Source organism: Xenopus laevis, chromosome 5L (genome assembly GCF_017654675.1).
Source record: "Xenopus laevis strain J_2021 chromosome 5L, Xenopus_laevis_v10.1, whole genome shotgun sequence".
Lineage (NCBI taxonomy): Eukaryota > Metazoa > Chordata > Amphibia > Anura > Pipidae > Xenopus > Xenopus laevis.
This window is the reverse complement of record NC_054379.1, coordinates 100,469,612-100,484,387: the sequence shown is the minus strand read 5'-3', so window position 1 is coordinate 100,484,387 and position 14,776 is coordinate 100,469,612. Positions and strand designations below refer to the sequence as shown.

General features: G+C 39.2%; 1 protein-coding gene across 1 annotated transcript in view; it reads right to left on the bottom strand.

Moving 5' to 3' along the window:
• Nucleotides 1–6,827: 6,827 nt before the first annotated feature.
• bmp5.L (bone morphogenetic protein 5 L homeolog) overlaps nt 6,828–14,776 on the bottom strand; it is a 65,041-nt gene continuing 57,092 nt past the window's right edge. The window contains exons 5-7 of the mRNA XM_018263469.2: nt 13,274–13,350; nt 9,479–9,589; nt 6,828–7,357 (exon numbers count right to left, since the gene is read on the bottom strand). Coding sequence (XP_018118958.1) covers nt 7,208–7,357; nt 9,479–9,589; nt 13,274–13,350 — 338 coding nt within the window. The 3' untranslated portion in view covers nt 6,828–7,207. The remainder of the gene's footprint in view (nt 7,358–9,478; nt 9,590–13,273; nt 13,351–14,776) is intronic.

Here is a 14,776-nt window from a genome sequence, read left to right as displayed (position 1 = left end):
GTTAATGATTCTGAACTTAGGACCCTGGACATAAGGATCTCACCTCTCAGGGCTGGGCCAAGCAGACCAGGCACTCTAAGCAACCGAACAGCCAGCTCACTCCCCCCATGCACACACATGAACGTGACCACACACAAACACAACTGAACACAGCCGCACGTGCGCAGTAGCAGAGGGAGGGGCATAGAAGGGAGGTGAGCCTGACAGACTGTAGAGGAGGGACAGGAACTTGAGGTAGGCAGAAGACACTTTTACAAGTGCCCCCTCTGTTGTTGCACCCTAGGCAGGTGCCTCTTCTGCCTACCCCCATAACCAGCCCTGTCACCTCTTACAATTCATTTCACTGGGTGAAGTAAAAAGTAGGTGGTCAAAAGAGCATAGGTATGGGGTAGATAACCTTAGGTAGGGCGGGGATCAATATTTGTTTTTATTAGACCACTGTAGGCATAAAAGACTGGGGGGAGAAATGTGGGGCTTGGGTAGCAACATTTGAATTTATTAACATTACCTAGCTGCTAGAGGTTGGGGGTCATGGTGTAGTCTATATATAATTCTTCCCCTCCCAGGGTAATGACTCCCTGAGTGGAATATCAGTGCTGACTGCTATGTTCTTTACTTATTCAAATTTTACCAGAGATTGAGTAGAAGCTATATTGCGGACCTTTGCCGATGAGTATCATGCTCCCATGAAGAGAATTGGGGTACTTATGGTCCCTAGCCCATATTTTATTTGCCCACCACATATTGTCAGGGGTGAGTGAAGAACACGAACACCCTTGTTAATTGGGGTAATTGTCCACCATTTGAATTTTTCCTCAACCAAATTCACATTGAGAAGAGGGTAAAGCTAAAGGTAACTTTGATGGGGCAGATGTTTTTGGAAGAAAGGCATGTGGAGGCAGGCCCGGATTTGCATAGGCCCGGGTCTAGTGCGGCATGCCGCCCAGCCGCAGCGGTAGTTTGCAATGTTCTGGAGCACTAAGCAGTATAGACGCTTAGTGCACCAGTGCGAATAGATGCGCATGCGCGCAATTCTACGTGAGGGAGGGGTAGCCGGAGAACACTGGCCTCCGGGAGGAGAAATCCGCTCCTATGTGGAGGACCTCAAGACTGGGGTGGGGGCAAAAAATTCTGTAACAATAAAACAATACCGGTATTCGATATCTAGAAACCGATTACACAAAAAGCTCCAAATTAGGGGAAGGCCATAGAATCCATTTTGAGCAAATAATTAAAAAATGTTTTTATGATTTCCTTTGGCTTTGTAATAATAAAACAATGGCTTGAATTTGATTGTAACTAAGCTGTATGAATCCATATTAGTGTTAAATTAGTGTTAAATGTTAAAATAGTTTTTATCAGACTTAAAGGAATTGTTCAGTGTAAAAATAAAAACTGGGTAAATACTGTAGATAAGCTGTGTAAAATAAAAAATGTTTCTAATATAGTTAGTTAGGCAAAAATGTAATGTATAAAGGCCGGAGTGATTTGATGTATAACAAGTCAGTCAGGACACTAGTTCCTGCTTTTCAGCTCTCTTGGTTTACACTGACTGGTTACCCTGGTTACCAGGCAGTATCCAATCAGAGACCTGAGGGGGGCCACATGGTTCATATCTGTTGCTTTTGAATCTGAGCTGAATGCCGAGGATCAATTACAAACTCACTGTACAGTTATGACCCATGTGGCCCCCCTTCAAGTCGCTGACTAACTCAGAGTTATAGAACTGAAAAGCAGGAAGTAGTGTTCTGGCTATTATGTTAGACATCCAGTCACTCCAGTATTTATACATTACATTTTTGGCTAACTAACTATATTAGAAACATTTTTTATTTTGCACAGCCTATTTATTTACCCAGTTTTTATTTTCACACTGAACTGTTCCTTTGTATTGAGGTGCTCTTTTGGACCACAGCCATGAGGCTAGATGAGGGGTGTAGGCAAAATACAGTTCTAGTGTGGCCCATTTTATTGAGGGGATAAGATTAACCCAGTCTCCGACTTGCTTATCCTGGGCGGCAAGAAAATAGTTTGATATGTTTGGCAACACCCCCCCCCCACACACACACACACACAGGTTTAGAGCCATACATTGTGTTTCTTGGTACTCTTTGTCATTTGTTTGCTGATTTAAAATTAAGAACTGCAGTTTGCAACTTTATAATGTCAACATTGGGAACTGCGTTTGGCAGATTGCCTTCTTTAGGGAGCAAGGTTAAAAATGAGTTTAAAGTAGTCCTAGGGATAGGTGCCCCTTATAACCAGCCATTATAGAGACCTAGCATATATATGAGAGAGTTTAGTTGCTCTTCCTCTGTGCAGTTCGTTTAGGAAGATTTAGTTTGGCTAGAAAATTATGTGTCTGTTTGGTCCACCTCTCCATGTGGGTGTCTGGGAATGGGTTGTATAAGTCAGTGTAATATGACCAGAAGGACTCGCTTCAGGGGAACCTACACAACATTGGGTGTATGTATAGTATGTGGGGTTTGTAGGGCCTGTTGCACTCTCAGTTTTTTGCCAATAGTATATGGGATCTGTTGACTTTTTCATAGTAAAGTTGCTTGTACTTATTCAGCAATTTGTCAGATTCCAGGACTTTAAGGTCCTTTAATATGTTTCTTAGTGAGACTACTACTACTTTTGCAAGAGTGTGGACCATTGGGGCTAGCAAATGTCTTTTCCATGTCTGCTTAAGGTTATTCTTTAAGTGTTGGATTCTGAGCAGTCTTTTTTAGTGCAGGAGACTGTGCTATACATTCTCCCCTAAGCCTTATGAGCTTCCCACAGGGTGTTGTAGGAGTTTACAGAAGATTCATTAAATTAGAAGTATTCATCTTTCTCCCCGTGAGGTGCGTCCTCTTCTTCCTGCGTTGTGAACACTAAGGGCGCGCACGGTGCGCCTCTACTTCCTACGCCAGCACGCAATGGCGCGAAATTTGAAGAGTTTAAAAGGCACACTTGGGCTGTAGTTCATTACCCGTTACTGGTTTCTTCTTGTAAGTTCCTGGGTGCGCTACCTGTTTGGTTTTCCTGTTATCTGATACCCTGTTGTGACCCTGCCTGTTACTGACGATTCTGATCTCTGTAATCCTGACCCTGCCTGGTAACCGACTCTTCTGTATTCGTATCCCTTCTGATTGATCTCCTGGTTTGACCCTTGCCTGTCTGACTCCGTTTGTACTCTGCCTGCCCCGACCCGGCCTGATTTGACTACGCTTTCTGCCTACGCCTTGTACTGTGACCTTCTGCCCAAAAGACTTTGCTTTACCGTCGTGCCCCTTTGCTTGTCCAGAACCCTTCGCTTGACACCTCTCTTAATAAGACCTGGCGGCATCCGATTAGCCGAGGGCTCCTCCCGAGGTGAAAGGCGGCTGTTAAAGGCAGAAGCAAGAGCCGAGAACAGGGTGCTTAGCATTGGTTCTGGATTTAGGGTGCCGACCATGACATTTATCTTGTCTCTAGTGACTGACCATTTCAGAATACACTCATTGAGTCTCCAGGGACTCTTGTGGGTAGTCGGGGAGTCTGTTGATAGGATGGCATCTATAGGGGCATGGTCTGCCCAGGAAATATGAGGTATTGTAGATCGCTTTAAGATACGTGTAGGTACCTGGTGGGCGTTGCACCCGTTAGACATCTTGAAATTAGTGTGACTTCATAAGTGCAGCCCCCATTCTATCTAGTGAAGGTGAATATTAAAGTGGTCCCCTACTATTATGTTTCTAGATTCATTCATGTTAACTTTTGCTAGTACCTTTTTTAAAGTGTGCAACGGTCTAAGGTTATGCAGATACACATTTATATGGATTATAGGGATATGTTGGGTCCCTGGTACAATAATATAATGGCCTAGTGGGTCCGCAACCGTACGCTGGGACAGAGGCTCTCAGAATTACTGGAAAGTCTCTAGACTGTATCCTCCAGGGATCTGTTTTATGATGATGCATTTCTTTATAAAGCAGGTTACGTTTTCCTTGGGGAATCCAGCCCATTGACATTTAGAGATAATATTTTAACCATTATGGGAGAGGGAAAATTGTAGTGTGTCAGGTTGCAGACCCATTGCCCTAAGATCCATTGTGCCTTTAACAGTTTGTCCCTATGGGGGGGCGCTAAAAAAACATAAACCACAATACGTCTGAAAGATGCCCAACTTGCGTCCAGTTGATTTTGTCTCCCCAATACACAGGTGTGTGGGGGAGAGTGGCCCAGAGTGTAAGTATAGCGGACTTAGTCCATATTAGGGTATGGGAGAGGGGAGGGCAGAAAGCAGCTCCCATAATTTTTTGCATAATCTTTTTGGTGTGTAGCCAGTGTAGGCTGTAAATGTTGAGAAAAAGAAAAGGTTTTAATAAAAACCCAAAGAAAAAACACCCTTTCTTATTTCCACGGGAGTGGATTTAGCTATACTGCATGGTATTTCAGGTCTGGCCTAGAAAGTTCTGTCAGATATGCAAGGGAGATTAGTGTGGAGATCCACTGTGTCGTCTGTGCCTGGATGATGCGGTGCTCCAGGTCGGTGATAATCTGTGTTGTTGGGGAGGACAGTAGAGAGTGGATGAAGCCTCCTCGCTGTCTAGGCCCAGCTGCCGCAGGAACTGAGGTGTTCTGGTGGGGTCTTGGATAGAGAACTCAGTGCCCTCCCGATTTACTATGACGGAATGGGAAGCCCCATTTATTCGGGATCCATGTTTCTCCTAATTTCTGTGTAATGGGTCTCATGGTTTTCAGTTTTGAAAGTGTGAGCAGATATAGATCATTAAAGACTTGTATTTTAGTTCCTTGATATATGTAGTGTGGTTGATTACGCAATTTTAGCGTTATGAATTCCTTGCTTTCAAAGTAGTGTAGTCTCACTACAACATATTTAGAAAGGTAAGAGTTTTATGAGGGGTCTCCCAATGCTGGGTGGCTCTGTCCATCCTCTGGGCCTCGGGTGGTTGGCACCATCTTGGATCTCGCCATTGTTTTGCTGTTCAGGAAGGGTGAAAGTGTTCCATTTGGATCCTTCACGTGCTTTCTACCAATCTCCACTGAGTCCCTGATCGCCTTGGGTGATGGCCAGTCAGGGGCACTCTGCCAATGGGGTAAGTTGAGAAACTTGCCTCAGACAGCAGCGCCCCTCCCCCAGGGTGGCAAAAATGCTGCTCCTGGTAACTAAAAAGCCAAATTTCCATTTTTTCAACCCGGAAATTTGTCTCTTCTAGTGCAGAGCACGCAATTGCGCTCTCTGCACTAGCGACGTGGACGGCTCAACCCCCTCCAGTGCTGAAAATGTGGTGGAAAAATGGGTAAGATCGCCCCTGTGCCCGGTGAGGAAGTAAGCTCTTCCGTTTGCTATTTGAGGGCTTTCGCTACAGGTATGTGCAGAGCTCTCCTAATGTGCAGCTATCTCATGCTTCGCCATTCTCCTATGCTTTTTTTGTCACAAATTGTATAACATCCAGTAAACTTTTTACCCACAGGGGTTTATATGTCAGAATTCTGATAGAAACTTGATGGATATTAAATTACTTTACAGAGAATATGGTGGATTCCTTGAATGAAGAGAATTGGCAGGCCAGATAAAGCAAGTGTTTTTTCTAAATTCTAAAATGAATATTACCAAAGGAAGCTTCAGTTATCATTTGTCTCTGTAGCAGACATTAAGGGGCAGATTTATCAAGGGTGGGATTTTGAGTTCATGGGAGTTATTTAAAACTCTCATAGACTCCAATGAACTTGAAATTGATCAAAATGTATTAAAAAAATCGGATTTATTAAAGTCAGGTGAATAGGATCAACCCGCAAACTTGAATCAAATTCAAATCGATTCAAATTTTTTCTCCGAAAAAAAAACCTTGAATGTCAGGAAGGCTGCAAACAACTCCAAATTGATCCCAGGACATCTAAAACAGCAATTAGGCAGGTTTAAGGTGGTGAATAGTTGAATTCAAATTCATAAAGGGCCAGTGTATGATAAATCTCCGCCGCATCTGTTCGTTGATGCGGTCCCGCGATCAGACCGCCCGTTTGCGAACGCTAGGATCCGATCGTTGGGCCCTAGGGCCCACGATCGGATCAGCCCGATATTGCCCACCTCAAGGTGGGCATATCGGAGAGAGATCCGCTCGTTTGGCGACATCGCCAAACGAGCGGATCTATCCATGTATGGCCATCTTAAGGGCAGTGAACAATGGGAAGATTTGTCGGCCACAATTATTTATGCACGACATCGAACAACAAATCTCCCCAAAATATGCTCCATCGGAAATAACTGAGATTGTTGGCAATAGAACCAACATATCACTAAGTCGCCTGGAGTTGGCTCTGGTGGAAACTTCAGGCAACTTCGCTATATGTTAGTTTTACCGCATGTCATTTCAGTTATTTCCAGTGGAGATGCATTTTCAGGAGATTTGTCCCCCACAGTTTTGCATAAATAATCAAGGGTGACAAATCTCCCCATAAGCCTCTGCCCTAATGGAGTATTTTTTTTTATTCATGAGCAAGTAGTCTGTGAACATTGTTCAGTATGCAACAGTGAGGAAATAAGGAAAACCTGTTTCTTATCCAAGTTATACAGAACTGAAACATAACCAAATCAACAGTTTCAGTAGATTTTTTAGTTAATTATATCTGCCTCTCATTCCATCTTTCTATTCCTATTTTTTAAGAATATATCCAAATAATGCCATTTCATTTGTGTACTCATATGTCCCAAAACTGCTAACGTCATTTAGGGTAGATGGTTACAGAATCATAAAAAACTGTTTTTGCAGCACAAATAAATATTTCTAAATACATTTCTAACACCCCCATATAAAAAAAGTAATGACCCCCAGAAATCATTGTTTCAATCTTTAATATTGTTTTCTAAATAAATACTATCTGATGCTCAGCACTGAAAAATGGAACATAACCAACAGTGTCTAAAAATTAAAGATTACGTGAAAAAAGATTGGGATAAAACAGTTTGTTATTGTCCTAATAACACGAAGTTCTTTTATCCTGACCAAGTTAAATTATCATTTTACAGTATCAATGACAACAGTATATAACTATTACTGTCTACGTTGAACATTTATGTGTATTAAAATAAATTACAAAGTCTAATATATACATAACACTGTACACACATATGTATAATGTAGTGAAGTATGAAACCACAGACATTTCCCTTTTGTGGCAGTATGTGTAAATACCCATTCATTTATCTTTATATAGCTTAATGGCAACCACATGACCTCACAACCATATTTCTGTATTTCTTCAATATGACATTAGAGCTGTCATCAAAATACAACACAGAGATAGCATTTAACTTTGTAGGGGCACAGCACGGCTTGGGAACATGCTCTGGAAACATCAAGTGGACCTGTTAATGTAAAAAAAGGAGGATTCAAATGAAGTACATAGTTAAGTTGGGTTACAATAAATGTAATATTAAATATTAAATACCATGTTTGTTCAAACTGCATCATAAAAATTAATTAATTAATTGAATTGTAATATGAGATATTCAAATGCTGATATACATTTTAATTAGCAGACACTGGGGGTCATTTATAAAGTTCGCGCAGGGCAGATTGGTTCGCAAAGTGAATATATTTGCCCTGCGCATGGTTATATTTATAAAGCTGAATAAGAGGGTGCATACAGAATTGCGAATTTGTTATTCACAATGCGAATGTCTAAAGGGGCTTTATAAATATGTCACAATTCGCAAATTGCGAATCTTTATGCGCACACTCTGCGACTCAATTACGCCACAACTTTGGTGTCGGATAAAATATTCGCAAAACAGTTTTGCAAACTGTGAATTTAACGCTATTTTCGCGCACAACAACCTCGCACATTGGGTGCGCTCGCGCAAACTCCTGTCTCATTTGCGCGCCATTTGCGAAAATTTATTCACACTGCGAATTCGCAAAAACCGGAAAGACGGGCAGAGCAGTGCAATATATTAGCGCTCAGCAAAAAACATGCGCAATACAACTATTTGCGAAAAATATGCGCTGCGCGAACTTTATAAATGACCCCCAGTGACACTGACCAGTAAATCCCCTTTTTGAACATTTATTCGATGAATAGGGCTTTGGATCAACATAATACATAATCAACCCCAGTTCATTGAATATAAGGAGTTGCTCTTTATCCCACAGCCTAAAGCAGAATGCAACGCTACTTTTAGGGGCAAATTTACTAAGCTTCGAATGGTGAATTCAAATTTGAATTTTCGAGTTGGTTTTTTGGTCAAAACTCACAATTTCAAGCTTAAAAACACCAACACGAATTCGAGTTTTCATGCTGTGGGACTCAAAATCGCAGAATCGAGTTTTTGCCATTGGAATTTTTAAAAACATAAAATACCATTCGAGTTTCGAGGTCCTTGAAGTTCATTCGAGGTAAAAAATATTCTAACTTTCGACCTTCAATAAATCAGCCCCTTAGTTTCACATTTTGCTCAAGAAATATCAAATTTTTTATTTATTGAACTCACGTTTTAAATGGCAGTACTCTGCAACTGCTACTGTAATACCTACAGAACATTTCTCTGTGTCTGTGTTTTTTTTTGTGAAAATCCAATTCTATGCAGCTTTTCAACAAGGCTTCATTATTTATTCTGATGGGTTTTTTTTTATTATTAGACCTACCATTCTACCACTTTCCAAACTATAAATGAAATGCTGATTGACCCCCTACAAGCAAACTACATATTGGCTGTGCATCTTTTTGGGTTTTTTTATTTCTTTTCTTTCGTTTGAGGCCCTCTACAATATGTCTAGCAATGGATATTTTGGAATTTCATGAATTCCAACTATAGAACAAAACATAATGATTGAATAAATAATTAAAAAAGCAGTAAAATAATAAGATTTCTAAATTGCAAATTGTATTAACATTAACTTTTGGCATGTAACAAATTTCTAGAAAATATAGAGTAGGTGATACCATTCATTGTCTTACTTGGTAGATTATAAAACATGACCTTTCAGAACTACTTAGGTCCTTGCTTTAGGTATGGTATAGCCAAAAAATGTATTGCCTAATTTATATGTTTGATTGCTAACAAGAGATGACAATCTGCTAACACAGAATTCTACGGTGAAAAAGCCCTTTAACTTCTTACATACCTAGATTTGGCATCAAAACAGAAACGGAGAAAGAGGCAGACAGTAAACATATAAGAGAAAACAAATGAACAGCATGAGCAAAACAGGGAAAAACTGAAAAAAATATGTGATTCTCCAAGAAAACATGGAATGACAAGAATCAGTAAAGTGAAAGGTTTCATGGGATTAAAAAAAGATATGTTTTTTTAAGTTTTTGGGGTTCTTTTCTTTCATTCTTTGAACCTAAATTAAATTGAAAAGCAAATAGATAGAAGGCTACTAGTAACAACTTTGCCTACAAATAAAGAATAATTGAGTCCCAGCACTAGGGAAAACCAAATATGCTTCAATTTTTACATATTACCCTTTTACAAGCTACTTACAAGTGTTTGCACTATAGCATGGTTTGTGGCATTCATATGAGCATTAAGTGGAAACGAACATTCTCCATCACAATAAAAGGCTGCATAACCTTCTGGAGCTATTATCCAATCCTGGAAAAAATGAAAGCAAACAAAATCTGTCACGGCATTTAGAATAGAATATGATATTTATGCAATATATTGGAAACAATGTAGCAATGTAGCTCTTTGTTCCAGTCTAACAGTTTGTGCTTTTGAGAAAGTAACAGCAAATCAAGTCAAAATTCTGTTTTTGGTTATCAATATAATTTGCATTTATATACATATTAATATAGACTCTTGATTGTGTAACTGGTATAACTCTGCAGCACACCTTGGAAATCACATCTGAACACACCTTAAGACCATGCCCAATAGACAGCCTATTCTTTATAAGGGGATAGAGGGGGTGGTAAATTCAGTAAATATACTGTATCTGTTCACATTGCATATTCCAAGTATATATTGCACAAATGCAGTAGTTAAACTGCATAAATCATGCACTGGACCACTATCCCCAATATAAAAAAGTTCATCTTTTATGTTCATGGTGCAAGGTACAATGCATTTTGATAGCAGGTAAAAGTGCAACTAACCAAATGTGTGCATGAAAAAAAAGTTGAAAAAAGTTGCCCTCGGGTTTTTTACGCTTATTTATTATAACATTTCTCCGAAAATTTGCTTACTGGGAAAACTCAGATTTTAAAGATTTTTTCACTTTTTTCATCCAATTTTCACGATTTTTTCACATTTTTCTCCCAAAAACTCCCGAAAAATTGGGACGTCTCCCATGCAACCACGACAGGTCTGAGATGCCATATTTTCTGATTCTGACTTTTACAACCTCAGGGTTTAATAAATTCAGAAAAATTTGTGATTTTTTAAAAGTGCGATGTTATAAAAAAATATCAAGAATTCTTCATGATTTTTGCATTTGGATTTTAATAAATAACCCCCTAAGTTTTCACCTTCTGTACAAGCCAAAGGGAACTACAATCCTTTAGCAGGGAAGATTTGTGCCTCCAAAGATGCCCCAGTAGCTCCCCATCTTCTTTTCTGCTGATTCACTACACATGCTCTGTGCTGCTGTCAGTTAGTAAGCTTAGGGACCAACTCAAAATATACAGTACACATAGAATATAAATGTAATGATTAGTAATTAATACAGATAATTACTACTTGGCAGTACAGAACCCAGTGCAATTAGCAACAGAATTAAGGGGCACATTTACAAAGCTCGAGTGAAGGATTCGAATTAAAAAAACTTCGAATTTCGAAGTGTTTTTTTGGCTACTTCGACCATCGAATGGGCTACTTCGACCTTCGACTACGACTTCGACTAAGAATCGAACGATTCGAACTAAAAATCGTTCGACTATTCGACCATTCGATAATCGAGGTACTGTCTCTTTAAGAAAAACTTCGACCCCCTAGTTCGGCAGCTAAAAGCTACCGAACTCAATGTTAGCCTATGGGGAAGGTCCCCATAGGCTTGCCTGTGTTTTTTTGATCGAAGGATATTCCTTCGATCGTTGGATTAAAATCCTTCGAATCGTTCGATTCGAAGGATTTAATCGTTTGATCGAACGAATAATCCTTCGATCGTTCGATCGCAGGATTAGCGCTAAATCGTTCGACTTCGATATTCGAAGTCGAACGATTTTAGTTCCTAGTCGAATATCGAGGATTAATTAACCCTCGATATTCGACCCTTAGTAAATCTGCCCCTTAATAATCAGCCCTGTAGCATCATCTTATATTACAGTCCAACCTCATTTTCTGCTGGATAATTTGCAACAACCCCTAAGCTTAGCTTCTCAACAGCTGCTCAGAGCCCACTGAGCATGTGAGTGTCGCAGATACTTTCCAAGATGGTGACCCCCTGTGACAAGTTTGAAGTCCTGGATCATTGCTGCTATTGACAAGCTGAAACTTTAGGCTGGTGCAATAAGTTCAGTAAATAAAACATGGCATTTTTAGCTTTATTCATTTTTAGGGTTTAGTTCTCCTTTAACGATTTAATGGGTTGTTAAAGATCAGCTCTTCTAATGAACCCTAACACTATATGCAATAGAATGATACTCAAAGCAGTTTAACAAGTTCTGATGTAATTACACATTTGTCTGCTTTGGGGGAATTTCTCCTTGAATTCTGATGTTTTGTAAATCTTTTCCCTTCATGCTGTGGTAAGTGTCAAAATACACTTTGAAGTGAGCTGATGGAACTGTCTGATAAAGTGAATATTTTTGACATTATGCTAAAGGGCACAAAACAAAAAATGGATGTCTATGGGAAACAAATTAAACCTAAAAGAGTTGTATGTTTCCACTTAAAACATATCATTAAAAAGTCAGCTTCTCTTCACTTAAGAGCTGCTAATACGGCTTTGCAATTTTAGCCCTTCGTCTCTATGAAACAGGTTTGAAATTCCATGCCAATTATTTCAATCCAGAACTCTGTTTTTTTTTATTATTCCAGTGAATTTTCTTTATTTCTCCAAAATAGCTGATAAGATTTTATCTGTTGCATATGTATACTGACCAGTGTGTTGTCATGCAATACGCATCTAAAGTACTACTTAGTCTTAAAGTCATCCTTTCATCAGAAAACTCTGAAATCCATTTCTCAAAAGAGCAAACAGATTTTTTTTATTCAATTTTGAAATCTGACATCGGCTAGACATTTTGTCAATTTCCCAGCTGCCCCTGGTCATGTGACTTGTGCCTGCACTTTAGGAGAGAAATGCTTTCTGGCAGGCTGCTGTTTTTCCTTCTCAATGTAACTGAATGTGTCTAAGTGGGACATGGGTTTTTACTATTGAGTGTTGTTCTTAGATCTACCAGGCAGCTGTTATCTTGTGTTAGGGAACTGCTATCTGGTTACCTTCCCATTGTTTTTTTGTTTGGCTGCTGGGGGGGGGAGGGAGGGGGGTGATATCACTCCAACTTGCAGTACAGCAGTAAAGAGTGGTTGAGGTTTATCAGAGCACAAGTCACATGACTTGGGGCAGCTGCAAAATTGTCAATATGTCTAGCCCCATGTCAGATTTCAAAATTGAATATAAAAAAATCTGTTTGCTCTTTTGAGAAATGGATTTCAGTGCAGAATTCTGCTGGAGCAGCACTATTAACTGATTAATTTTGAAAAAAAAAATTCCCATGACAGTATCCCTTTAAGAACCTAAATGTTATATATATATATATATATATATATATAGTATATGTAACAAGTACGTTGTTTTAAATTATACTTACGTTCATGAAATTAAAATTAACTTAACAGCTGCTCCTTAGTCACACTGGTTTTACCAAGTTCCAAGAAATGTTTCAAAATTGTAACTACGCCACTACTGTTAACAGCAACTCAATAGCAGACACTAGAAGCTAATCCACCTCTTAAAAAGGACATTAACCTTCAAGAAATACTTTAAAACAAATTTTTCCAGACAGGGTCAGTTCACTGTAATGTAACAGGATCACTGGCAAATCTGTGCTGTTCCAGAGGAAAGAGGATTCTTCCATTGATCTGTCATAACAGCTGGGAAATGCTTGAGGGCAGAAAGCCCTGGATATGTAAAGTATTGTCTCATTAGAAAGGTTCCCTGTATATTTAATTAACCCACCAGGCTACTGGCACAGAAGCACTGTATTTGCTGTACCAAACATACCGGATAAAGTACTTACACAACACAAGGCAAGCGATTTTCTGCCCTTAATTATGAAAGTTCTGGTGAACATAAGTTTTATCTGGTATGAAAGCAGAAAATGTAGTTCTTACCTCCCAGCCCAAGTCACGAAAGCTGACGTAAAGTTCGTGTTTTTTACATGCTTGCTTCTGTTCACTTGTGTTATAATCTATAAGAATACACAAAGTTAATTTCTTATTATGCACAATATTACACTCAACCTGGTTAACATTTTATTGCATGTAGAGATGGAGTTCTAGATTTATATCATCATTTGGATGGAGAAAAAGTGAGAACCATTTTAATTGAGATGTTGAATAAAGAAACAAAAATAATGGGCTTATTCCCATGTTATGTGGTTGTTAGACCAGGCTATATGCCTGGTCTAACTGTATATGAGAGTGGCCCCAACACATTGCATTGGAAGTGCAGGGATGTAAGGCCTGTGCCATTAAAGGAGAAGGAAAGGCTAAAATTAAGTAAGCTTTATCAGAAAGTAAACCCTCAAAGTAATTCTGCTCTGAGTCTTCTGTCAAAAGAAACACATCATTTATTTCCTTCTATTGTGTACACATGGGCTTCTGTATCAGATTTCCTGTTTTCACCTTAAACCTCCAGGGCAGGGCTTGAGCATGCTCAGTTTGCTTCTCTCCCCCTCCCTCCTCCCCTCCCTGCTGTAATCTGAGCCCAGAGCTATGAGTGAGCAGGGAGAGACTCAGGCAGTGAGTGATTTCACATCAAGCTAATATGGCAGCTGCTATCCTGAACAAACAGAGAGAGCTTTTAGAGCTGTTTACTCAGGTATGGTAAAGCATTCTGCAGAATAAATATAAAGTTATAGCTTGCACTATTGTGGCTAATCTATTGGCAATAAACTGCTTTGTTAGCTTTCCTTCTCCTTTAAGGGAACGTTTACCTTTAGGTTAACTTTTAGTATGTTATGGAATGTCCAATTATAAGCAACTTTGCAATTGGTCTTCATTATTTATTATCGGTTTTTAAGTATTTGCCTTCTTCTGACTCTTTCTAGCTTTCAAATGAGGGTCTAAACAACAAATGTTCTATTAGGCTACAATTTTATTGCTATTGCTACTTTTTATTACTTACCGTAACTTTCTATTCAGGCCCTCTCAGATTCCTATTCAAGTATTTTATTCAAAGCAATGCATGGTTGCTAGGGTAATTTGGGCCCCAGCCACCAGATTGCTGACATTGCAAACTTTAGAGCTGCTGAATAAAAAGCTAAATAACTCAAACAACCACAAACAATAAAAAATAAAAACCAATTGCAATTTATCTCAGAATATCACATCATACTTAAAGTTTTAAAGATGAACAACCCCTTAAAGTGGAACTGTACTTTTTAGTTACCTGTTGACAAAAGTCTTTAAAACAAGGCACAATTTCAGGCTCCTGTAGCTAAAACACATGATACCTTTCCACACCTCTCTGATAAGTTGAAAAATTAAATATAAAATATAAAGGACAAAGCATGCAAGCCTACTATTTGACTGCTCCCTTTCAACATCCCATATCATTTTGATTGTCTCTACTAAGCAGCAATGCAAAAAACAGCTTGTGTGTATAGGCTTAAC